Source organism: Mytilus trossulus, chromosome 12 (assembly GCF_036588685.1).
Source record: "Mytilus trossulus isolate FHL-02 chromosome 12, PNRI_Mtr1.1.1.hap1, whole genome shotgun sequence".
In the NCBI taxonomy this organism is placed as follows: domain Eukaryota; kingdom Metazoa; phylum Mollusca; class Bivalvia; order Mytilida; family Mytilidae; genus Mytilus; species Mytilus trossulus.
Genome location: NC_086384.1, coordinates 15,406,193 through 15,433,580, shown reverse-complemented (window position 1 = coordinate 15,433,580; position 27,388 = coordinate 15,406,193). Strand labels below are relative to the sequence as shown.

The 27,388-nt window shown below is 33.6% G+C and overlaps 2 protein-coding genes across 3 annotated transcripts in view; both read right to left on the bottom strand.

Annotated features, from left to right (window-relative positions):
- The window catches only part of LOC134692240 (fibropellin-1-like), a 41,177-nt gene extending 28,197 nt beyond the window's left edge, over nucleotides 1–12,980 (bottom strand). Inside the window, exons 1-13 of the mRNA XM_063552691.1 lie at nucleotides 12,940–12,980; nucleotides 12,195–12,596; nucleotides 10,460–10,627; nucleotides 9,962–10,135; nucleotides 6,638–6,811; nucleotides 6,061–6,231; nucleotides 5,462–5,575; nucleotides 4,857–4,974; nucleotides 4,605–4,735; nucleotides 3,564–3,740; nucleotides 2,832–3,014; nucleotides 2,185–2,298; nucleotides 1,545–1,715 (exon numbers count right to left, since the gene is read on the bottom strand). Of these exons, the coding sequence (XP_063408761.1) occupies nucleotides 1,545–1,715; nucleotides 2,185–2,298; nucleotides 2,832–3,014; nucleotides 3,564–3,740; nucleotides 4,605–4,735; nucleotides 4,857–4,974; nucleotides 5,462–5,575; nucleotides 6,061–6,231; nucleotides 6,638–6,811; nucleotides 9,962–10,135; nucleotides 10,460–10,627; nucleotides 12,195–12,596; nucleotides 12,940–12,955 (2,113 nt within the window). The 5' untranslated portion in view covers nucleotides 12,956–12,980. The remainder of the gene's footprint in view (nucleotides 1–1,544; nucleotides 1,716–2,184; nucleotides 2,299–2,831; nucleotides 3,015–3,563; nucleotides 3,741–4,604; nucleotides 4,736–4,856; nucleotides 4,975–5,461; nucleotides 5,576–6,060; nucleotides 6,232–6,637; nucleotides 6,812–9,961; nucleotides 10,136–10,459; nucleotides 10,628–12,194; nucleotides 12,597–12,939) is intronic.
- Nucleotides 12,981–13,046: 66 nt separating this feature from the next.
- LOC134692078 (sushi, von Willebrand factor type A, EGF and pentraxin domain-containing protein 1-like) lies at nucleotides 13,047–23,901 on the bottom strand. Of its 2 annotated transcripts, XM_063552444.1 has the most exons (11): nucleotides 23,833–23,901; nucleotides 23,076–23,415; nucleotides 18,765–19,064; nucleotides 18,137–18,457; nucleotides 17,351–17,635; nucleotides 16,841–17,017; nucleotides 15,996–16,106; nucleotides 15,125–15,346; nucleotides 14,299–14,412; nucleotides 13,546–13,722; nucleotides 13,073–13,357 (listed from the first exon to the last, which is right to left on the bottom strand). In XM_063552444.1, the coding sequence occupies exons 1-11, from the start codon at nucleotides 23,833–23,835 to the stop codon at nucleotides 13,176–13,178; spliced, it is 2,232 nt and encodes a 743-aa protein (XP_063408514.1). In that variant the 5' UTR covers nucleotides 23,836–23,901; the 3' UTR covers nucleotides 13,073–13,175. The 2 variants fall into 2 exon arrangements, with proteins under 2 accessions (XP_063408515.1, XP_063408514.1); XM_063552445.1 differs by lacking the exons at nucleotides 23,076–23,415; nucleotides 23,833–23,901 and adding an exon at nucleotides 19,837–19,983 and having other exon boundaries at nucleotides 13,047–13,357.
- Nucleotides 23,902–27,388: the final 3,487 nt, after the last annotated feature.

The window sequence follows — 27,388 nt, the reverse complement described above, 5'->3', positions numbered from 1 at the left end:
CAACTGTACTAGACTCTTTCACCTTGAAGAAGCAAATACTTGAAAAAATCTCTTAAATGTGACTTAGAAAATGGCAATACCAATGACCTTCACAAATGTAAATTTAAAGAGCATGCAAAACACATGTCAATTATTAAATTGATACTTTCAATTTGTAATTTTTTTATGAATAGCCTTTTTTGACAATTTTACAATGTTTAAGGATAAATTCCACCAAGGGCTGTTACAAAAATAACTGTAATGGGGAGGGGAGGGAAGGAAGGCACTTTTTATTTATTTGTCTTATTGGCAATTAACCACATCTCCTTCTTGTTTTATTAAGAGCTGTGCTTGGAAACTAAAAGACAATCAGAAGGATATGTGTTCTCATCAAAACTAGCTACTACTGTGAATTGTAAGATGCACTCTAGGAATGAATAAATTTTTAATATTGGATAGATTTTATTTTGCTAGTAGAATTTTGACATATTTCATAGTAAATTGCAGTCTTTTATATGGATTTGGTCTATATACCACAAACTTCAAAGCTTCTTGAAGTTTATTCTGCACAATTATCCCTGATTCTAAAGTTTCTGAAGGCCACCCACACTCTATATAAGTTTGATTAACTTGTGTCTCATCCCTTTTGAAAATTTATGCAAATAAAATATTTTTAAAATAAACTCTATAGTACTAGCCAGTTCAATGAGGTCACACAACAGTTTCTCTGGTCCTATCAATATCTCCTTGCCACGTTCACACGATTTTGTTTTAGTTTTTTAGGAATTCCTATTGTTTTTTCATTCACACATTTTTAAAGGGGGACATGTGGGTAATTCATTTAAATTATTGTGTGGATCGGAGGGTGTTCTATCTATTTCAAAATTCTCAAATTTACAGTTCAACTATCCCAACACAGAAATATCCATGACAGTACCAATATTGATAGGTGTAGTCCGAAATTACTCTGACGTCAAACGGCTGTTTTACCAGACAAGTCCCAGCCCCAGTTTTTCTGGCAAAACAGCCGTTGTACGTCAGAGTAATCTTGGACTATAAGAGGTGATGCCAACTGCTGTTGACGAATCTGTATGTGTTTGATATCGAAATATTGACAGACTTTACCCTTTTGGCTTCATAAAAGATATGTAAATGATGACGAACAATGGATAGCCATTTGTTCAACGATTTCCTGTCCTCGACATTGAGCCGAAACCACAACAGATGGCTTGACATTTAGATTTTTATATTTCCTTTCACTTTTTGTTGATTGATCACACCTGCGTTTGAACCCAGCTTTGATTTCAGGGAAAAAAAGCGTCAGTGAGAAAAAAAAAATTCAAGGCAAGACTAATTTCGGAGCGGCATGAGGACCAAAAAAATACGGAAGCAGCAGTTTTTTTGTTTGTTGAAAACTTGATTTCCAAAAAAACAGGAGAGGGAAAATCCAAAGAAATATAATCAAATTGGTGTGGCCTAACACTATTTATTTTGTAATGCAATGGATTGATATGCAATTAGTTTCGCAAAGAGTTCAACCGCAGTTTAAACTTATCCATACTTACGTGTACATTCCGTTAGTTTACATTCTTTAGTTGACTTCTCATCACCACTACATTCCTCTCCCCCCATTTCTGGCGCAGGATTAGTACAAGTACGTGTGGCAATCTGTATTCCCTCTCCACAAGTGGTGGAACATACAGACCAATCAGAATACTCTGTCCATCCTCCATCCACTATAGTTAAAACATTAATGTTTATAATTCAGTATAAAGCCTTAAAGAGCTAATATATGTACTGATATATGTGAATGTAATCACGATGAAGCTTAAGTATACTGCATTCTTCAGTTCAAAATGTGAAACCTTGTTTTAATCTTTTTTTCCGCAATTAAAAACTCCAGTCATTGTTGCACAAGCTAAACAAATGCAGTCAAGTAACTGTTTCTTACAGATACAATACAAACTTTAAAAAAAAGTAATAACCGTTTTTATTATTTTTTTCAAAGGCTCCAAATATCACAAGCATGACATGTATTTTTTTTCAAAATAAATAATTACTTTTAAAAGCATATGATGAGCAACCTAGAATAAGCAACATAATTTTAAAACATGCTTATTTTTATTTCTTTTATTTTCTGACACTTTTGAATAATGCAATGGAAACATATATATAGAAAATAAAAAAAAACATCTATGTACATACAGTTCTGACAAAGTTTGCCATAGTAATTTCCAGTGCAATCACAAATGAAGTCTGTCAGCTGATCACGGCATGTGCCTCCATTCTTACAACTTACACCAATACAATAGTCAATATCTGTAGAAAAGAGATAATAAATAATCCTTAAAATAGATATAAAAAGATTTGGTATGAGTGGCAATGAGACAACTCTCCATCCAAGTCACAATTCATAAAAGTTTTTACTTGGTTACTTCCCTTAGTATTGTGTATTCATTATAATTGTAGGATATCAATTTTTCTGGATTTTGCGAGTAAAGATAATCCATAAATTCAAACGGTCGACAAGACAAAAATTTTAAAAATAGCTTTATAAGAGTTTAAAATAAGAAGATGAGATATAATTGCCAAAGAGGCAACTCTGCACCAGAACCAAATGAATAAGGAGTTAACTATAGGCCACTATATGGCCTTGACTAGCATAAGGGGCTAACATTGGCGGAACCAGGTGGTTCCGGGGTTGGAAACCCCCCTTTTTTGGACGATCAATGCATTTGAATGGGAGCATGTAGTTGGAACCCCCCCCCTGATAAAATAGTTGAAATGATATAATGATATAACAATAAAGTAGTTTATACAATATGTTAAATAATACATATCTATTATCTTACCAGTACAAACAGGCAGAGCACCAGAGAAGAGACCTCCCACATCACAATGCATAGTAGAATGGCCATTCTCAAGCTGATAACCGATGTCACATGTATATGTTACCTGACTTCCTGGCATTACGGGAGAGTCTAACTTGGTGAAATGTCCGTTGAGGATGGTGGTGGGATCAGCACAAGGTATCACTGAAACAAAGAACAATGACAATTAGATTCCTAAATATAACAGATTCAAATGCTGGCTGTGGTCAATAAAGGAATATGTCAAGTTTTTATATCAAGTTTTTATTGAGAATGATGAGGGGTTTCATATCACAATTAATTACACCTTATCACTATTTAAGAATATGGAACACTTGCCCAAAGATTTTGCAATATTTTCAACGTTTTTGTGAAGGCTTCCAATGGCAGACAAAAAGTGATAAGGTATATATATTGGTAATGTTAGTCCTTAAATGATCACTAAACATTCAGCCAGTCAGATCAATTTTAGAAAATCATGTGGGAATTTCAGAATGGTACACTTGTTTCAAATGCTGGCTGTGGTCAATAAAGGAATATGTCAAGTTTTTATTGAGAATGATGAGAAAACCCATTTAATTACAACAAATGAAGTGAGTTTAAAAGTAGAAACACTCTAATTTTTGATCCGTCGGTTCTGGATACACAGCATTTCAAATAAATTATCTTACTAACTTAGTCATATAACCAACAAGTACAAATATATTTACTTACTAGAACATACTGGAGGTATTCCACTCCAGGAGGGTGCTAGCTGGCAGGTTCTCATTAAGTTTCCTGCAGTCAACTGGTAGCCATGTTCACATGCATATGTTACTGACTCTCCGACCTCTATACCACTAGTCAGGACTGTCACATGAGGCACTATGTCCAGTTTGTTACATGATATTTCTGGTTAAAAAACAAATTTTATATTGGTGATATTGATCTGAGACAGATGGATTGATGATCTTTTAATTTTTTAAAGGAAAAATATTATTATGAAAAAAAAAAAACAGCCATGCATGAACCATTTGCTAGGTGAAAGTGAATTATTGAAATAAATGGAAGCCCTCATAATTGCAACAGAATGCAAAACTGTTCTTTAAATTAAAGCAAATTGCTATACTAATCTGTCTTTTTTTTAGTTTTAAACATATTTATTTAGAGTGGATTGGGAAACAAGTTTTGCAACTTATATTAATCCGTTCCACTTTGCGGGTGCGAGTGCTGCCTTGTAGCGGCATTAGCCTATTCTTTTTCGAAATCTACAAGGGTGTCTTTAACGTGCAAGAGATATGGCTCTCTCTTAACACGGGTCAGCCATTTATCTTCCCCTTCTGACGGACTATCATCGTTTCCTCAAGACCATACTCGCAAATGGTGTTAAGGGAGAGCCGAAAATTGAGTTCCTGAAATTTTCATCCCAAACGAGAATCGAACCAGGAACCTTTGTGTTAGTAGTCCGATGCACTAACCACTACACCACGGCTCTCTCTTGTACTTATATTAGTCAGCAAAAAAAATCATCTTGAACATATCATGCCTCTTTTTTTTTTACTATTTTAGACTTGTTTTTTGGTACAAATAACATAAGGGCTATTCCAGAAAAAAATGTATGGGGGAGTTGGGGGCAGTTTTTGTCAGCACCCGCCACCCAGACAATTGTAATTAAGAATTATAGTGCATTGTAGAGTGAAAAGTTGCTCTGATACCCATCAACCATGTATTATTAATACCATGTGCACAAGTACAGGTATATCTAAGTATACTAACCAGCTTCACACAGTGTTCCTGTATAACCAACAACACAAGTACATGTATATCTAAGTATACTAACCAGCTTCACACAGTGTTCCTGTATAACCAACAACACAGGTACAGGTATATCTAAGTATACTAACCAGCTTCACACAGTGTTCCTTTATAACCAACAAAACAAGTACAGGTATATCTAAGTATACTAACCAGCTTCACACAGTGTTCCTGTATAACCAACAACACAAGTACAGGTATATCTAAGTATACTAACCAGCTTCACACAGTGTTCCTGTATAACCAACAACACAAGTACATGTATATCCATTCACCTGGTCGTTACAGGTAGCTCCATTCTTACAGGGTGCGGAGGCACATTCATTGATATCTGTTAAAAAGATTAATTATCTCTTTTAATATCTTTCACGTTTAGAAAAATTATTAAAAAAATCAGATGTGCCAGGTTTCCCATTTTATTCTTTCATTTATGTTTAATTCGACACTTTGTAAATACATTATTTTAGTCAACACTTTTTTCATGGATTTAAAAATAATTCTTTTTCTTGGAAATACTTTGTTTCTAGGTTCTAACTTATTCTGCACACCTGCCTACAAATGACTATTTATAAAATAATTGGTTCATGCTTATGAATAAAACTTCAAAATATTTAAATATCAAAACTAACTATGAATCATAAGTCCACAGTACTCAATTCTTGCAGATAATCACAGCAAAAGTAGCTTAAAAAAATTAACTGCTCAATGCTGCAAATATTTCTCATTTTAATAAACCAGGATCTACTACTATTGTGTCAGCTACTAATAATTGTATTAAAGGTGCTTCCTGAGATAATCTGATCTCACATGGTACTTACTTTCTTCACAGTGTACGCCTGCGAACCCATCAACACAAGTACAAGTGTATGCATTGATCTCGTTATTACACTGGGCTCCATTCTGACATGGTATAGTGGCACACTCATCAATGTCTAAAAGATGGAAAAAAATTCTCATAAACTTTAGATAAACTAAAATATGTTTTAATACATTTTGCAGGTGGTTTTTTTTCAATTTGAATTTCGCTACAGAGCCATTAAATAATGTGTCATAAATGAAAACCAAAATCCCTATTGTGTGACAGCTTACTTCAATTCTTGCTTTATTTCACCAGTATTTGAATCAGAAGTTACTGTCTCTTTTTCAATTCAACTTCAATGTCTGTCGGAGTGTCTTATATCATGAGTTTGTCTTTTCAGTGGAATTAGATATTGTGTTTTTTTTCTGATGAGTTGAATGACCTTCTGTCCTAAATGAGAAGTATTTATATATACGGGTGCGGGAATTCTCGCTACATTGAAGAGCCATTGGTTGCCTTTGTCTGTTGTCTGCTCTATGGTCGGGTGGTTGTCACTTTGACACATTCACCATTTCCTTTCTCAATTTTATTATAGACAATTCTGCAGTGTAACAGTACCTTGACATGTAGCTTCTACTCCAGTCCACAGACCATCAGCTCCACATTTTCTAATGTGATCCCCCGCCAGCTGGTAACCATCATCACATTTATAACTAATGTCATGTCCATAGGTTGCAGCAGTCCCAGTAACTGTTCCATGGTCAATTGTATGCTTTGGACAGGTGACAACTGTGGCAATGATAAACAAACGACATTACAAATGCGTCAATCCTTATTCCATTATATAACTGCATGTATATATGGTAAACATAATTATACTAGGTTACAACTGCATCAATTATAAACACACTATGTTAAATTCGAATGAGGATTATTGCTGAAAGGGCTATTTACAGGGGTTTTTATAGGATCTAAGTATCTGAATTCCAAGTTTTAACAACTTTTACAATACCATAGGAAATTAGCATTTTTTTTTTTCAATGGACTTAACATAAAATAGCTAAATATTTGACGCATCACAATTGATTAATCTATATATATAATATTAAAATGATTAATACATAATTGGTTTTATCCTATACAATTCAATTTTTGAAATAGCTCTCAGTTACTATACATTTTACTGGTCACCTACTTTCACAGACAGGTTTAGGAGCAGACCATACACCTCCGTCCCCACATGTCGCTGTACTGGCTCCTTTCAAATTGTATCCGGTGTTACATGCAATAGAAGCTGTACTTCCATAATTGACTCCATCACTGACTGATATTGCACCATTGACCATATCAAAGGCTGGACATACAATTCCTGAAAAAGTCAGAGATATACAAGTTTAAGCTGTTTTAAAAAATGTGTATTTTTGGGGGTTTGTTTTTTTAGAATAGCTAGAGGTATAATAGGAGGATTGAGATCTCACAAAACATGTTTTATCCCGCCACATTTTTTTTTCAGCTGTCCAAAGTCAAGAGCCTCTGGCCTTTGTTAGTTTTGTTTGATTTTTAATATTAGGTCACATATATATTTCTGAGTTTAGAACGACATCCATCATCACTGTACTAGTATACATTTTTGTTTAAAGGCCAGCTGAATAGGATATTTTAGTTTATGTTATGTATAGAAAATAAACTTATTGATCAAAATTGTGCAAAATTGTGCAAATTTTCAGTTCTAGAACTTGCAGTTATGTCACCATGAAATACTGCATTGATTTATTTTTACAAGTTTCTCATTAAGAAAGATTCCTCACATGAGGCATAGGACAGTTCACTCTCATTATAATTAAGTTAACTGGCAAAACAAATTTATTAATAGGAATTTTGAAATATAAGGAAACTAGAGGCTCCAAAGAGCCTGTGTCGCTCACCTTGGTCTATGTGAATATTAAACAAAGGACGCATTTGAATTCATGACAAAATTGTGTTTTGGTGATGGTGATGTGTTTGTACATCTTACTTTACTGAACATTCTTGCTGCTTACAAACATTCTATCTATATTGAACTTGGCCTAAGAGTTTCAGTCGAAAATGTTAATTAAAATTTACAAATTTTATGAAAATTGTTAAAAATTGACTTTAAAGGGCAATAACTCCTTATGGGGTCAATTGACCATTTAGGTCATGTTGACTTATTTTTAAGTCTTACTTTGCTGTACATTGTTGCTCTTTACAGTTTATATCTATCTATAATAATATTCAAAATAATAACAAAAAACGGTGAAATTTCCTTAAAATGACTAATTCAGGGGCATCAACCAAACAGCGGTTTGTCTGATCCATCTGAAAATTTCAGGGCAGATAGATCTTGACCTGATGAACATTTTTACCCCATGTCAGATTTGCTCTAAATGCTTTGGTTTTTGAGTTATAAGCCAAAAACTGCATTTTACTCCTATGTTCTATTTTTAGCCGTGGCGGCCATCTTGGTTGGTTGGCAGGGTCATGCCACACAATTTTTAAACTAGATACCCAAAGGATGATTATGGCCAAGTTTGGATTAATTTGGCCCAGCAGTTTCAGAGGAGAAGATTTTTGTAAAAGTTAACGACGACAGACGCAGGACGACGGACGACGACGGACGCCGGGCGCCAAGTGATGAGAAAAGCTCACTTGGCCCTTCGGGCCAGGTGAGCTAAAAAACAAAAAGCAAGGCTAACATGTTTAACCCCGCCACATTATTTATGTATGTGCCTGTCCCAAGTCAGGAGCCTGTAATTCAGTGGTTGTCGTTTGTTTATGTGTTACATATTTGTTTTTCGTTATTTTTTTTACATTAATAAGGCCTGTTACTTTTCTAGTTTGAATTGTTTTACATTGTCTTAATGGGGCCGTTTATAGCTGAATATGCGGTATGGGCTTTGTCATTGTTGAAGGCAGTACGGTGACCTATAGTTGTTAATGTTTGTGTCATTTTGGTCTTTTGTGGATAGTTGTCTCATTAGCAATCATACCACATCTTCTTTTTTATATATATCATCGTGTAATGTGTTTTCGTACTAATAACAATTTTCACTGCTTACAGTTTTCACTGTTGAGTTTTTATTCCGGTGTTTACTCAAATTTAAAAAGCATGTCCTGTAGATTGATTTAAGGTATCTAGATTTTTTTTCAATGCTTACTACGATTTTTTACTGTTTCCGATTACCTTGCGATTTTTGTATGTCAAAAAAACGGCGTCATATGTTTTCGTATGAAATAGAAATTGGATCAGTACACGGACAGGAAATGACTACAAATTCCGGAAATTAATATTTTCTAAAGTCGTGGTTCTAATGATCGCTTGAATCATAAAAAAAGTAAATAAATACTTTTCAGTACTAAAAATTACTAGTAAATAGTTTTAGGTGGGTAAATTGTGTGCTGAAATTTTAAGATTTTGATTAATTTCAGATTGGCACCTGGTTTGTACAAAATACATTATTTTTTCTAAAATAAAATGCAGTTTTCAAAATTTAGGATTAAATATAAAAAGTCAAGACTGTTTGATCTTCATGAATCAAGGATGTATACAAAAAAATTATAAATGAAATATTGAATAATTAGATTTTGAACAACCATTTTATATAAGAACCCTACTAATTTTAACTCGCTGGTTTGTAATTAAAACGGCCCAAAAAACACATGACAGTCATATGTCTTGACGATCCGGTATCTGACTTGCAAAAAACATATCTGGACTTTATTTTAACCCTTCAGAATTTTTTTCTATAGCTATTCTAGTGATGCATATTTTTGACATTAAATAAAAATGGCTAAATAGGTCAGTTTTATTTAATTTGTTCTACCGTCTTTAAAAAGCGACGTTGAATATGTTTTAAATATGTCAAGTTGTAGTGGTGTTGTTGTTCTAAATATAGAAACCGAAAAACACGCCACAATGTACGCTTATGCAGCCGAAACCGACGAAATGTGGTTGATACGAAAACATATGACATACGAAAACATATGACACGACGATACTATAATTATGGACAGAATTTTACTTTGAGATACAGAACTCAGTCATCATGTGTACTTTTCAGGTTTTGCCTTGATCATAATTTAAATAACCTGCCAGCTGGCAAGGGTAAAGGAATACACAGTACTACAAGGAAGTAATACCAGAAAATTGATTTCAATATATTTGTTAATGTTTGCTGCCATGTTTTGGGTACTTTAGTCTTCAAATCCAAACAGCTTTATATACCTGTTGGTGTTAAATACATCAAATCATAAGCAATCATTTGTACATGCCATGGATCTGATTCACAGACATATGAACATCTTTTACCATGTTGTTGAACCTCTTTGTTCGTCTATAAACTTGGACATAACAAATATTAGTACTCTATAGCTATGAGTAATAGGAGTACAAGCTACATATAGTTAAACTGTAATTACAATTGATTAAAATGTGTTTGTATTTTTAAAACAATATTTCTTTTTTAGCACTCATTTAATATGCAATAATATTATCACCTACTTTCACACTCAGGTTTAGGTGCAGACCATACACCTCCTCCCCCACAAGTAGCTGTACTATTTCCATTCAAATTGTATCCCGTGTTACATGATACAGTAGCTGTACTTCCATAATTGACTCCATCACTGACTGATATTGCTCCATTGACCATATCAAAAGCTGGACATACAATTCCTGAAAAAGTCAAAGATCCAAGTTTAGATAATGGGAATTGTTTAAATGTTTTGCCTGCCTCCTTATATTTTAAGATCAGCACAGTCCACAAGCTAGGCCATTCATATCGGGGATACCTAGGCATGTTAAAACTACAACACACAAATATAACAACTATAATAATTCCTTAAAAAATTCCGATGTTTAAAAAAATGACAACTATTCAAGGGAAGACAGTACAATTAACATGCATTCTCTTTTTTTTAATCTTTTTTTTTTGTTCAGGAATAAATCTAGTACCTGTATGCTACAAAGATAGTTTACAGAAATGTTATTTGTTCTTACCAACACACTGCCTTTCACCAGACCATTTACCATCGGCATGACAACAGCTATGGGATGATCCATCTAGTTTGTAACCTTCATCACACCAGAAATCTACGCAGGAACCATAATCGGTCAGACTGTCCGAAACAAAGCCATTGGCTGGAGTAGGATCAGGGCAAGTCACAGCTACAAATAAAAGTATATATACAATTTAACAACCTTTTAGAGCATGTTAATATACTCCACGCCCCAACATTGTCAATGAACAAACAAAATCGGGATGCTGGGATTTACTTTATTTAATTTCGGGACCTTGAGATTTCGTGTTTTTAAGAGTGGGATTTTGGGTTCAGGACCCCTCTTTTCCCCCCTCAAGACTCATAACTCTACAAAAGTCAATTGATAAATCATTTCTTGTGGATATGCACTGTAACATATTATGTCCTCATTAACTATAAAGTTTCATGAAATTCTGTTGTGTGGTTTCTGAGGAGTTGTGATTACAAATTAAACTGTTGCAGTAGTATATTTAGGCCAAAACTCTTAACTTCAAAGGGGCATATATTACTCCTAAATAAAAAAAATAAAAAATATAAAGAAATAATGAAAAAAACATTCCTGGATTACCAAATAAAATATTTTGTCTGACAATCAAATCACTATAAAAACAGCCAAGAAATCAAATAATCGAAAACCCCATGAGGAGGTTCAACACAATAAGGTCAGAGGATATTGAATGTATTGCTTGTTAGAAACATCAACTAAGTTTAAATAAAAGTTTAAATAAAAGTTAACGTGACGGTATCCAAATTGCACCTATTTTGACAGTTTTTTCACCTATGTTTTTCTATGATCAATAAAAAAAATGTCCATACTGTGTTTATTTTGTAGCCCTATCCTTCTTTATTGTATAGGTACACCAGTTTGATTTTTAATCCATATTGAGTCATAAAAAAATGGGTTTGAATCAACCTCCAAACTATCCATGATTCTGTAATGAGGAGTACCCAAATTGCATCCATGCTTAAATTCACATCGTCAAAAGTCCGAGCTTCTGTTTAATTTCTTCAAATATTTTGAACAATTGGATATTAGTCCATGCTTACTCTTTATAGTTTACGAAATGGATACTTATAATATATTGTATTTCCTCATTTTAAAAAGATGACGTTTTGATGACATCGCATGGTCACGTTTTTGTACATTTTGATTTTTCAGTAAACAGCCATCTGTTGATAAATACTGTGATCGTTTTGTGTATATCTAAATATGTTTAAAATTGGGAATGGAAATGGGGAATGTGTCAAAGAGACAACAACCCGACCAATGAAAAAAACAACAGCACTATGTTGAAAGACGTGCATAGTATCAAATCATAAAAATACAAATTGTTTAGTCTCTAGAAAATCTTGTAAGATTTTTGTTGCTATTTTTTCTGAATAGGTGCAATTTGGGTACTCGGTGCAATTTGGGTACCTTTACATTGGTATTATTTGAATGTACATATGTGCAACTAGTGCAGCAAGACATGCCAACCTTTCAGAGCACATACAAATTTTTCTGCTTTAAGGGGGATAGGAAAGTTTCTGTTATGTTAACATTTGTAGAGTCTTTTGCTCATTTTTTGTTCATGTTGTGTTGGATTTTTTTCTTATCATTTTTTTATTTTCAACTTCATGTTTGTATTTTCATCAATTTTAATTTCAATTTTTCTGAGTATTTTATTGTTATTTCCGCCAGTGTAAGTACTAACCTTCATCACAGCATTGTCCAGTGTGTCCCCCTGTACATAAACATTGCTTGTAAGTTGTCAGTCCACCATTCTGACACGAATCAGTGTTACAAAAATCAAGCTCATATCCGCATTCAGTAGGTGCACAAGTTTCAAATACAAAAGGACATCCTGCTTTGTTCTGGTAGAGCCAGATGGATCTTAATCTGTAGGTGTAACCATTACACGACTCGCTACAATCAACCCATTCTTTCCACTCTCCTAAAGAACACCCACATTCGTCCCATTTACTGGTCTTACATGACTTTATCTCTTCACAGGATTTACCCTTCCACCCTTCAGCACAGGCACAAGAATATCCACCGGGAAGGTCTGTACAAGTCCCTCCATTTTTACATGGGCTTGACGAACACAAACCAAAATCTGAAAAAAATTGAAAGTTCAAGAATTCATTTTTGGTAAACATGCATTATACTTTAAGCTTAATTTTTTTAAGGTCATTGTGCACATTCCTTAAGGCAGGGGCATAAAAAACAAATTGCATTTCCAAAGAACAGGAGTAACCCTGGAAAGATATTTAGAACTGGTAAAATCTTTCTTTAGATTCTATCACAATTCTATCGCTTTACCATTTAAAAGACATGTCCATTAATTAATTATAAAATACATAATTTTGAATTGTAATAATATTGTTAAATGACTTACCAGCACAGACGGGCATTTTACCAAGCCAATATTCATCAGAAACACACTGTGTTTTACTTACCAGCACAGACAGGCATTTTACCAAGCCAATATTCATCAGAAACACACTGTGTTTTACTTACCAGCACAGACAGGCATTTTACCAAGCCAATATTCATCAGAAACACGCTGTGTTTTACTTACCAGCACAGACGGGCATTTTACCAAGCCAATATTCATCAGAAACACACTGTGTTTTACTTACCAGCACAGACAGGCATTTTACCAAGCCAATATTCATCAGAAACACACTGTGTTTTACTTACCAGCACAGACAGGCATTTTACCAAGCCAATATTCATCAGAAGCACATGTTCTGCTAACATCCCCATTAGCTACCATATATCCACTGTTACATGAGTAGGTAGCTGTATGACCGAAGGTCAAACCAGTAGTGGTCACCTTACCATTCTCCAGAGTGTGATCTGGACAAGATACTCCTAGTTAAATAAATACAAAATATGCAAATTAAGTTATGAATTAGTAATTATATATTATAAAATCATTCAAATTTAAAAGAACGATTGAACTTTGCTGAAATCAATCAAATATTTTTGACTGCACACTCCTGTTGTCTTAATGGTTTATTTGTCACTTGAAATTGTAAAAATTGAGCATGTTTAAGTACCTTTACATGTTGGTAGAGGCCCACTCCATTCCCCTACAGAGTTACAGGTAGATGACAGATCTCCATCAGCTAAGTTAAAGCCCTGATTACAAGAGTAGGAGGCGACACTTCCAATCTTTCTATCTGGTTTGTACATAACAGCTCCATTTGGAAGAGTGAGTTCTGCACAGGTGATGTCTGGAAATTCATAATTATCATAAAATCAGATATTGCTTATTAAATTAACAGTTTTATAAGGAAAAAAAAGAGATTTCAATTGCAGTAGTCACCTGATAATAATTTTTATAATTTCTGATTTATAAAATAATGTTTATAAAGTTTAAGGCCTTACTAACTGCATGTTATGAATTGAAAATATTTCTTTAACTGAAATCTAAAAATAATTACTTATACAGACTTTTGTACAGTAGTTGTTGTTTGTTTATGTAATTTATATGTGTTTCTCGTTTTTAAAAAAAAGATTAGACTGTTGGTTTTCCCGTTCGAATGGTTTCACACTAGTAATATTGGGGCCCTTTATAGCTTGTTGTTCGGTGTGAGCCAAGGCTCCGTGTTGAAGGCCGTACATTGACCTATAATGGTTTACTTTTTTTAAGATTGTTATTTTGATGGAGAGTTGTCTCATTGGCACTCACACCACATCTTCTTATATCTATTTGTCCTCTTTGAATTTCATGGTAACATAAGACTAATATTTCAAACAGGACTTCTTTAGGTCAACCCTGTGCCCTTACTTTTCGCTTTTAACCATACCTTGATCACAGTTCTGTCCTTGATATCCTATAGAACATGTACAATGGTAATTCCCTGGCAAGTCTTTGCATGTACCATGTTCACAAGGTGTAGTAGTGGCACATAGGTTATAAACTGAAATTAAAAAGAAAAGAAAAATGAGTAGTTTTATTGGTTAGCACAAAGTTGTTACATGTGAGCTGCTGATTGTAATAGGCTTTTTGTCAATTCCTGTAATTGGCCCTGTAATTTAGAGATCCCTAAAAAAGTTGTCTCCCTTATTAATTTTAATTTACAATGGAGAGCTAGCAGAAAGAGCAAATCTACCTGAGCGTAATGTGAGTAATATATAATGTTTTTAAATCTTTTAATAACATTAATTTGTTGTTTAACTAAAATACTTTTGACATCAGAAATTATTTTTCGTGAACAATTAGTTAAACCGCCGATACATCACTTTCAATTCATCATGCTTTGCATTGGCCAATGCCAATTTTGTCCGGTATGGAACCAGTCTACAATTGACAAAGGGAAGTTATTTGTTTAAAAAGTGTGTAAAAACAGAATCAAATCTGTAATTGGCAAATGGACTATTGATTAACAACATGATGGTTAAAAATCTAAATTTTAATATCAATTTCTTCATATTTTTTTTATTTGCCAAATGAATATTGTGATGTTATACATGTTAATACAAAATTTGATAATTTAACCCAATAATATTGCAGCATATCATGATCAGATGCTAACATAGATTTTCACTGAAATTCAGTAAATCTTTCATTCCATTTTTCTACCTGAGAAATTTTGTGTTTGATATCTTAACGTAATACATTATAACTCTTACCTGCACAAATGGGTGCATCTCCAGTCAGTTGTCCAGTCTCACCACAATGTCTGACCAGTTCTGTAAGGAATCCACCTTTCTGGTCAACCAGTACATAGCCATCATCACAGCCGTAGGATATATCCATGTTATACAGCACATGATCCTGTGTTAACTCTGTATCCATTTTATCACCAGCCATAATCGCTCCATTCTGCAGGGCTACCACTGGACAACTCACTTCTACAAAATTTAGAAAAAATATTACCTATATGATTATAAAACTCTATTTATTCTCTTATTGACTAAGTATCAAAAAAGTCTGTTTATTTTTTTATTTTTTTATTTTTATCTAGAGAATGACTAGATTGTATTTGAATATTCTGTCAACAGTTATCGTAGGTTTGAAGTTTCCTAAAATATGACTTTGATTTCACACATTTATGGAAGCAGTGATGCAATTTACTAATATCAGTCGAAGGCTCACCTAAACAATATATGATAATCTATCTTTTTTGAGGGTGGTAAAGGGTTATTTTTGTGCAAGGAGATCACTGTTTTTATTTCACGTTTCAACATGTTTTTACTTTTTTATTTCTATACTTATTTCTAGTGCAATATTCATGACATAAATTATTTCATGTTTTTTCACCGCAATCGCCCCCTTTACCACCCTCTTTTTCAAATTTTTCTAATGTATCTGTTACAATAATGAATTATTTTTTCCTTTTTCCTCCAATTGAAGGTTTGGAAACCAAAAAAGCCCTAATGGTATTCAAAATACTATAGAGTGAGCTCTAGCACTGCAATAAGAGGAGATGTGATGATTAACATAAGATAAATGAATACACATATTAAAAGTTTTTCCCATACTACAGTTACTCATACCTACCCTGGTCACAGTTAATTCCTTTATAGCCAGGTAAACAGGCACATTTATATCCACAAAGTTCTGATGTACATGTACCAAAAATACATGGCTGACTCAAACAATGATTTATTTCTGTCAAAAGAAAAAAAAACCCATCACAAATGAACTTTTATAGTATTCAAAATTGCAATAAACGTATTTACACTTTTAGTATTTAGCTGTATCCTGCCTCCGAATGACCTTAGATTGACTCCGAATCACCTTTTGACGTTAAGCAACAATCACTTTTAAATTGTGACGTCAAATATTTTAAATTATGATGTCAAAGTTTATGGGAACCTGAGTGATTTTGCGTAATTGAGGACAAATTTGCATACAAGTGTAAATAAGTATATTAATGTTTGAATTCTGACCCCTTTCTAACAATCTCATTTTTAGGAAAGATCATCCTATAAATGAAAGCGCTTGTGAACTCTAAATGGTAAAGAATTCTTTGTATATATAATATGAACTTATAATTAAAGATTGTGATTTGTAAATAGAAATTGAACACATTTGTTAACATATCGTTGTAAAACTAACAGAATGTGACTGTCATAAAAGTAAGATGTTTAGCGCTATAAAACCAGGTTCAATTCCTTATTTTCTACATGTGAAAATGCATGTAACAAGTCAGGAATATGACAGTTGTTGTCTATTTGTTTGATTTTGCTATTTCGTTATGGACTTTCCATTTGAATTTTCCTCAGAGTCCAGTATTTTTATTTATTTTTATTTTTTTTGGACAAATTATAATTTGAATTAGAGTTATCTTCCTTTGTTCATAACTGTACATTTGTCTGAACAGCATTTATTGTTAAACCTACCTGTACAAACAGGAACAACACCTGACCATATTCCACCACGCATACAACTCAATAGCAGATCACCACTTGTTTTTACATAGCAATCATTACATCTATAGGTGGCTGTGTTACTGGGGTCAAAACCAGAAACTGTTAGTTCTGCATTCTGTACAGCAGCAGGCTCAATACAAATTAAAGCTGTAATTACAAAATTCAGACAGAAAAACATAAGTTGCAGTAGTTTCTAGTATATTATAGTTCATACGTTAAGCAAGCCTTAGAAAAGTAATCTATAGACCTACTAGCCTAAAAATCATTCATTCATAAAAAAAAATCTTTAAAGTAATGTATATTGATAGGCCCTTTGACCTTTACAAAATTTTCATTAGCTCAAAAAAAAAATACTGGCCTGAGCCAAGCAGCCTTTGGTTAGCCTTGAAAGCTGAATCCTTTGTGGTTTATTCAAAAAATTAAAATCAAATTATGGTCATGATTTTTTTTTTCTCTTGATATTTTCAAATGAATACATACCAACTTTAATACTTTCTGTCGTTTCTATAGTAACCTTGTCTGTTGAATCAGTTCCCTGACAGACATACCCAGCTTCATCAGCTAGTTCCACATCAATAATAACAAGAGACGGAGCCGCCACAGTGCCGCCAGACAACCTTGGATTACTATCTATATCTAATTTACTGCCGTCTTTTAACCAGGTGATCTGAGAGGGTTTTCCTGAGGTCACTTCACATGAGAGAGTAACTTTTGCATTTAAATGAACTTTGTACTGGATTGTAGGAGCTTTCAGTACAAGAGGAGCTAAAAATAAAATAAGACCAAATTAGATAAGAAATAAAAAAATTGAAACAAAAAACTCATCCATATAATATTCTATGCTTTGCCAGTTACTGTTGATTAGAACCTTATCCTATAAACCTCAACAGTTAAACTACCTGTTCACTTGGAAAAATTAATGGATGGAAGGACATCTAAAATACATTCAACAAAGGAAATGAAAACTATGACTGATGAGGATAGGCAAAATAATCTTAAAAATGAGATGCGCTGATCCAAATACAGCTGTATATACAAATTATTATTTACTTACCGCTAGATATATTACTCTTCAACTGAGTTAACCACAGCTTTGAGATGTACATTATACAAAACTATCCCATTCAATGAACTGTGATTGAGATGGCTAAGTAAATTCTAATAACTCTGCATACTGATTACATTCATAGAGCTAGTGTTACTATGAATTTAACTCTATATTATTAGTGAAAACATGCAGTAATCCAATATTTTATAAATACTTACGCTTCACTGATATTTGTAAACATTTAGTCTTTGGTGCATTGCCTAGAGTGGTTGTATGGAGCACATCACAGCAAATGGAATGTCCATTGTTGGCTTCTACTGGTGCCCAGTTCAACCTTCCAGTAACAGTATAAGACTTCCCACCTTCATTGTCAACAGTGCTGGTTGTAAACTTGTCTGTACCAAATTGTGTATTGGTATTCTGATTTCTCATGGTCATTACACCTGCTGGGTAGCCATTGGCTGAGTGACAGGTCCATACCCTAGATATTCCCGATGTTACGACAGTTGGTCCATCTAAAGTTGGGGCCTCCGGTGCGACTAGTAAATCAAAAATATCTCATCTAAGATTACTTTGTTATAAAACCTTCATAAAGAACCTTACCCTTCTACAGGAATCATGATGTCACAATGTTGTATTTGACAGAATAATAGTAAACTTCAAAATACAGAAGGTAATAGGGGCAAACTATGTCCAAAAAGATTAATATAATATACATTATACATGTTTTGTTTTGAGACATGGACAAAAAAAATGATGGACATATGATGTAAATAATTTAGGAAATAAAATAAAACTCCAACAAGACTTGAATTAACAATAATAAAAAGTTTTTCATTGACTTACAGTTGACCTTCAACTGTTCTGTGGTACTCAGTGGACTAGTCAAACCATTATCTGCCTGACATGTGATGACCTTCAAATGATGTTCTAGGCTAGCAACAAAGTTCAAGGTCGATGTTACAGTGTATCTGTCTGTACTGGGTGAAACAGTCTTAGATGAAACACCAGTAGTAATTTCTTTGTCATCTTTGAACCATTTGACTGTTGGTTCAGGATTACCTCCCTTTGAGGTACATGTTAAAGTTACAGCGTTTCCCAAAACTATTGTATCTGGTACAGTGATGACTGGTTTTCCAGGAGGTACTACATAAACAAAAAGTGAAAAAAGTAGTAGAATTATCTTCTACCACAAACCTGTACATGCTGTATCATTCAATGGATATTTTAAACTTTACAATGACTTAAATTATAATCCATAATTGTGGGGTCAGATATTTTGTTTTATGACGTCAGAGTTTTACGAGAACCTGTGTGATATCCAGCAATAATTACATTAGATGTAAGTTTCATTATAATACGTTATTCTGATTGGCTAACATGTTATTCCGTAAACAATTGCATCAGACAATAACATTTATCATGCATGATGACACGAGGTCCCACAAAAAAGTGCACAGGTGAATTAAATAAAGCTGGATAAAAATCGTGTTTTCATGATTTTAGCTAAATAAATGTAATTATAAGTATTGAATACTTCTTTTTGAAACTTTATAGGGTTGTAAAAGCATTGACCGTACATACATTTTTAGAATGAGGCGCTTCCGCGCTTCATACAAAATGTACTTCGGTCAACGCTTTTACCACCCAATAAATTTACAAAAAGAAGCATTCAATTCTTAAATGGCGGACAAATAGTGATAAGATGTACACCCCCCCCCCCTTTTTACAAAAAGTTCTGGATCCGCCATGTATAGGTTCCTTGTTCAATGTTCATTTTGAGGAGACAATTTTAGACTAAATCACGGAAGTGGTCTAATGTGGGTTTAGAGTAAACGAACCTGATACCAGTGCCCCCTTTTTTAATTATCTCCATACACCAAAGGCAAAGCCTGTTTATAAAGACAAAGCGTGATACCTAAATAACTTCTGTCCATAGTTGTCGGGTGTGTTCTCTGGAGAAAATATTGTGTCAGCATAAAGGGAAAGAAAGCTTAGTTTAGAGTCTGATTTACATAAACTCATTACAGTAAGACCAGTAACGCTGCTGTCGTTTGTATCAAAATATCTGCATCTCCCGCCAATTTGTATCAGTTGCCTCCCTTACAACACCAGCGAAAATTTTCATACTGAGAGAAAGACATAAATTATTAATATTAAACTTTGGCATAGAGAATTATTTAGTTTACTCTTTTTCTAGACAGTTGGATCTGATTGGTTTTGATTGATTTATTATATGCATCAGTCATCATCAGGATGTTTAAGATTGATATTAAAAAAAAAGGGGGGGACAGTCTAAAGTTTCCATGCATGTCACTCACAGCCTGACAATGTTTAAACTGATACTAGTACTGAAACCTGGCCACCTGGGCAATATGTATTGACTTATTGATAGCCCCGGCTGTAACATGAGACATAACAGGGGCAGATCCAGCAATTTGGAAAGAGGGGCGAAGATTTTAATATTAAATCGCCGAGTGGAGCGAGTCGAAAAAAAAATTGGACCTTTTTGGGGCTAAAAAACATAAACCTGATAAAATAAGTGTAAAATGCACTTTTTAAACGGTTCCTGGCGTGGGGCATGTATATTTTATAGTTGCTGTAAAGTGTAAGGGTTGGCCCGACATTTTTTATGCTGACTATTATTCTCCCTGTTGGTTGTGACTTGTCTATCCTAAAATGATAGTATGCATCCAAAGCTTTGTACTGATATATTTGATGTGGGACTTGTCAGTAAAAATAGTCATGGACAATTCTCGTTTGTTGTATGTAAAGTTAGCATAACGTCACAGATTTCTTGTTGTAAACAAGAAATAATACGTCGGGCTATTCGATGAAATTTACAATACGACCGACATGAGTTAAAAAAGTCAAACAAGCAATTTTAATCCAATTGTTTGGTTGAAATGTTTCACCCCAAAACAATAAGGGAGGTGAGGGGTTCCAAATCAACCAAAGGCTACGAATGAGTCTGAAATGACAACGCATTTATGAATGACGGTCGACAAACGGAGACATAAAGGCCAAACTCAGCATTCAGGTTGCAGTCTGGTCTTGAAAAAAAAAGTATTCAATATACATGATATATTAGTTCGGCGAAACAGACATGCCGGTCAGACATGCAAACCCGGCCTAAAATAAATACGCCGGCTTTTTATTGATCATGTTTATTTAATGCCAAATAATTCTGTTGGAAATTTCCGTTTCTAATATCAAAATTAGTGGACAAGATTATTGTTTTCAATCCAGATACGGCCAGAATTTCTACTTAAATGCAAAAATCTGAATCAGATTTTTTTTCTCTCCAATACCTTAGACTGCCTCCTCAAATCAATTGGTTCGTATCTTAGACTTTAAATCTATCTAGAGCTTATACTGATGGGAATCATTATTCAGCTACTCAAGTTATGTTATTTTAAAATAGGCTGGGGCGTTTGGGGTTTAACATGATTTTCGTTGGTAAATAATATTGCTGTGGAATTTTTTCAAGAGAGTGTAATATAGAGTATTACTTTCTATTTGGTTGAATTGTGAAATAGGAGTCACTACGTTCTTGATCAATCCTGTGTCACTTTGAAAGTACCAAGCAATGTGTTACTGTAATTTGAATTTCAAAATGACTGAGAGAAGTTTTTTTGACGCACTTGTCAACTCCACCATATAGCAAATCACATGACTTTGACATAAACAGTCAATACCAGCGAAAAATATCTTCATAAATAAAGGATTGTCGAATAAAAATTAAATACACTAGAAATGGTAAAGATCACCAAGTCTAGTCTGATTAATCTTTTTACCAAAAAAAAAATCCAAGCAAAAAGGGGGGGGGGGGGCGTACGCCCTCAACGCCCCCATCTGGATCCGCCACTGCATAACATACAATAGAAGTTTCAGATTGATTTAACCAAAAAGCAAAAGTATGACAAATGTCAATCGACCTAAAAGAAGTTATAATTTCGTATCAGTTTCAGTTCAGTTTACTATGAGTTGTTTTTTTGTATTCATATATATATATATGTTTTAATGATTACGTTAGATGTATGTTTCGTTATAAATGTTAGTCTGATGGGCTAACTGCACATCTCACGTTATTCCTTAAGCGATTGCATTACACAATAAAATGTATCCTTCATGATGATACGATGTCCCACAATAAAGTACACAGGTGAATTATGATCCTAGCTATGAATGTAATTGTAAGTATTGAATGCTTCTTTTTGTAACTTCATATGGTTCTAATCCTGGTACTTTTGATAACTTCTAAAAGCGTTGACCGTGCGCACATTTCAGTGGCGGATCTAGAGAGGGCGTAGAGTGGGTCTCATTGGGGTCTAAGTGTGACGCGGCCGCGGATTGCCGATTTTTTGAAAGCGTGACACGTGAAAGTCAAATTATTGTGTCGGGAAAACGGGAAATGAGGTCTAGTGGGACCCGGGAAATGACAAAAAAAGGCTTACGTACATATAGTGTAAGCGGGATACGGGAATCTGACTGGGATAAAACAGTACGCGGGATCCGGGATAAGAACCCCCCAATGAGACCCCCCCACCCCCGTAGAGGGCAGAAATAGGTAAAATCTTTTCAGTCATTTTTCTCAAATGTTACCCGTTGTTGTCATAAGTTACTAAACTGTAAGGTTTATCTATACCATTACATCATTTTTGAATCGTAACGGTGATAATTGTCTAAGCGCTTAAAAAATCGCCGTCGAAAAATTATATTGTATAGGGAAAGGTTTGAATTGTTCAAAATGATTGTAGTATGCTCTCTCAAACTCGAAGTATTCTCTCTAAAACTCGAAGTTCCGTAAATCTAACAACTATTAGTTAAACAAATTGACATAAAATTGATTCTACAATTTTAACCAAAAAAAATAAGTTTACAATGAAGATTAAAATTCAACCGATAAAGAATTTCAATAATAACTTCTTCTCCCATACTTCAGTTATATTAAAATAAAAGGAGTGCAAAATCGAGAATAAAAGAGAAAGAGAGAAAAAGGAGTGCAAACATGATATCAAATAGAAATCTATTTCAAAGCCAGTTTGTTTTTTAGTTTTTTAAGTCACTTTTTTTTGTATTCGTCATTATTTCACACCGTGATAAAAACTGTCCACCAAATGTTTTTGTGTTGAGAAATAGTAGAAATAATTTTACCTTGTTCACAACAACTGCCATAGTATCCTGTCGGACAGAAACAATTTTTGTTATCAGATGTGCCTCCATTTTGACATTTGTCAGTATTACAATAGTACACTTCATAGCCACATTCTTCAGTGGCACATGTGGTAAACTCGAAAGGACAGGGAGCATAGTTTTCATAGAGCCACATAGAACGTGTGCGGTATGTGTATCCGTTGCACTGCTTTGTACATGGACTAAAAGCCGACCAGTCTCCGAACTGGCAGTTACATTTGTACCAGTTTAAACTATTCCGTGTGCACTCCCCACACCAGACAACTTGGAACATCAAAAGTCCACATATTATATGAAGGATCTAAAAACATTGACCAAAATCGAGAAAATTATACAGTTGTAAGATTAAATCATTTTGTTTTCTAAAAATAAAATAGTTTTTTTTTATATTTGCTTGAATCTTTATTCACCTATAAGTTCTGATCTATATATAAATAATTTCACTCAAATCTGAGTATAAAATTTCGGCATGATGCTTTAATTCAAAAAAAGAATACGCATTCTAAAATTTTCTTCTTCAATTATAAAAAGTATTAAAATTATTAAAAACAACCATCGTCTTTATTCATATAGATTTTTACTTTGTGTGAATCTTTCGCTTTTTACAAACAGAAAACATATTTCTTACTTTTTTTTTAATCAAGCAATAACATATCTTAAAGGTCCATTACATACTAAAACTAAAGACAGCAAAAGATATTTTTTACATTCAACCTACCATGTTTAGCTGAAAAAAGCCTCTGACTTCTATCAATCTAAAACATTACCCACTTTATAAACGCGACCGGCACCTTAAAGAATATATAGTTTTAACTTTCTGTTTTTTTCTTTATTAAAATAATTACTTCTTCAAATGAGGGGCAACTTTATCTGATTACGAAATTAACAAAAGAAAAAATACAACAAAAAATAATTAAAAATCTAATTTGGCACAGTTTCTAGTTGTTTAAAACTATTATTACTCTGGTACAGTTGTAGGTTTTTTTAATTTTGTTTTTCAATTTAGTACTTAATATATCGAAGGTTGTTACATATCTTAATTAAAATATCAACAATAAAACAAATGGCAAATATATATTAGGAACATAAGTACTTCTTTTACTTTAAAGAACTAAGAGCTAGTTTCACTCACCTGTTTTTCATTTCACCTATCATATATCATTCTAGATAGCAGGCAAAAATTGAAAAAGTTATAAAAAAAAGAAAGAAAGAAAATAATTTGAGACAAATACCGTATTAAGAGCCCATTTTTACATTTTTACTAAAGATCTTGTATTGCTGGTTTGCTGTTCAAAGTTTCAATCTACTACAAGTTTTTAAAATAATAGACGTATGACATTTAGCCCAACGGTCTCTTTGAAACATTCACAATTTCCATTCTCAATCTTTTTTCTATATCAAATGCGAATCAAATCTGAAAATTCGGTTTCTGAAATATTTTTGAAACTCGCTTATCGACCTTCGTAATTAGCATATCGACCTTCGTAACTCGCAACTCGACTTTCGTAACTCGCAACTCGACCTTCGTAACTCGCTACTCGAATTTCGTAACTCGCAACTCGACCTTCGTAACTCTCAACTCGACTTTCGTAACTCGCAACTCGACCTTTTTAACTCGCAACTCGACTTTCGTAACTCGCAACTCAACCTTCGCGTAACTCGCAACTCGACCTTCGTAATTCACAACTCGACTTTCTTAACTCTCAACTTGTAACTCGTCGATAAGAAACTCGCATATTGATTAAGGGATCAATTATTCCGATTTCAACTGCTTTTGCTTTTGAGATATTACTTAAAAGTAAAACTTTTTGTTCAACTTTTAGTAACAATAGCCATGTTTGTAGGCCTTCAAATCCCTAAATTTTGTTTTCGGTCTGCTTATTCCTAAGCCGAACAACCATTTATCGTTTATCTCTTGGTGAGGTTATGTTTTTTCTCCAGATTTTTTTGTATACTGCAGTTCTTATTGAAAACAGTTTAAAAATATCAGCTTTAAAAATGAAAGTAAATGATATTCAGGTTAGATAAAAAAAATAACCACAATTATTTCGGAATTTTGCTCGAAACCTATATACCCCGGTTAAATTGCACTTTCATTGTTAACAACTGATATATAATCAGTTTTTAAAAATGTTAAAAAAACAACCAGTAAATAAAGGTTTCGTGTATTTATAATTTAAAAAACAGTAATTGCTATTTCTTGCCAGATTGACATGTCAAAGTGTTATTATACATTGTTTGAACATTTTGTCAAAATTGTATTACACAAAAAGTTATTGCGTATATTGAAGACAGAAATATATTTCAGTACTTAATAAGAGAAAACGAACATTTAGAACAACTACAGTTATAAAATATAGGTCCAAATTCCTCAGATTTTTCACGATTGCCACTCAAAAGAATATAATTTTTTTTTATGTTGTAGATGATAGGAACATCACATAACGATAAATCTCCTTCTGGAAACAGCATACGTTGTATCTGTGAAGAGCATTACTTTACTCCAAAAAAGAGCATGTATTTCCACTGCTAAGAGCTATCACTGACTTTGTTAAGCACATTCCTTGGCCCCATCATTGATTATGTGAAGAACATTCGTTGTTTATGTGAAAAGCATTCCTTGACCCCTGCGAAGGGAATTGACTAACAATTTAAAGAAATTCTTTGACCCTGTACAGTGCATTCTGTGAAAAAAAACACTCATGGACTATGTGATGGTTATGAGCATTTATAATTATTGGCCCATGAAGAGCATTTATTGACTATATGAAGAGAAATCATTGCCCTCCTGAAAATCATTTATTGACTATGAGAGGAGCATTCTTTGGCCCCATGAAAAGCATGCATGGACTATGCTAGGAGCATTCCTTGGTCAAGCGAAGACCATGCATTCATTGTCTATGTGAACAACATTCCTTGATCCCGGCCCGCGAGTAGTATTCTGCGAAGAGCATTCTGTGACTATATGTGAAACATATTCATTGGCCCGTGAAGAGCATTCTGTGACTATATGTGAAACATATTCATTAGCCCGTGAAGAGCATTCTGTGACTATATGTGAAACATATTCATTGGCCCGTGAAGAGCATTCTGTGACTATATGTGAAACATATTCATTGGCCCGTGAAGAGCATTCTGTGACTATATGTGAAACATATTCATTGGCCCGTGAAGAGCATTCTGTGACTATATGTGAAACATATTCATTGGCCCGTGAAGAGCATTCTGTGACTATATGTGAAACATATTCATTGGCCCGTGAAGAGCATTCATTGTCCATCCATAGTTAGGTGTACGTACTACTTTTGAACAAAGCTATATCAAAATTATAGAAAACTGCATAAGCTCTAACTTACAATATGCCATGGACAATTTTATTATGAGGGGGTCTTGAGTTTGATTATACTGGGAATATTTAATTTCGTTTGCCTTCAATAACATATGTATAGGTAAATCAGAACAAATACATTTGCACGTTTAGTGGGTTTTCTGTACCGCGATACGGGACGGGGTTGAAGAGAAGATATTTACATGTATATATAAAATAGAAAAATCTTTGTTGGATACTAATAAGAATTTCGCATAGGTCTCAATGTTTATAATTAGTCAATCAAACCTTTTTAAAAGCTAGGTTTAAAGACAAGTAATAAATATAGATACATCTTGTTTATTAAAAACAGTAATTGTTCGTAAAATTGACGTGTCAAACTTTTTAAAAGACATTTAGAAAACTGTATTTTTCTTTCTTATTTGTTAACTTAAATTGAAAACGGAAAGTCCCCAACCAAACGGCAAAATCAAAAGCACAGACACACCAAACGAATGGAAAACAATTGCAGGTCATTTTCTAATGTAAACAAATGGTGAATTGAAACTGGTTTTACAGCTAGCGAAATCGCTCACTTGTTTGACATTCGCATCAAATGGGAGAGAAATAGATTTAAAAAAACAAGAATCAATTAACTTACTATGTTGCAATCATTGTTTTTAAACATAGACTAACTGATATAATATTCATAAATTGGAGGAGAAATTTTGCTAAAGTTCCTTTTTCGGAATTTTTATGCATTTTAAAAAACATTTAAAAAATCTGTGTTCAACATTTTTTTGCCTTTGTAAAAAGATGTATTGATTAGAAATAATTATGTAGTTATGAGACACAAGAGGAGCATTCATTTTTTAAAATATTGGTTTTTCATTACTTTACTTAAAGCGCTAACATGCTCTTATTTAATTTAAATGAATCATTGTCAGCTAGATGCATGCAATAATTG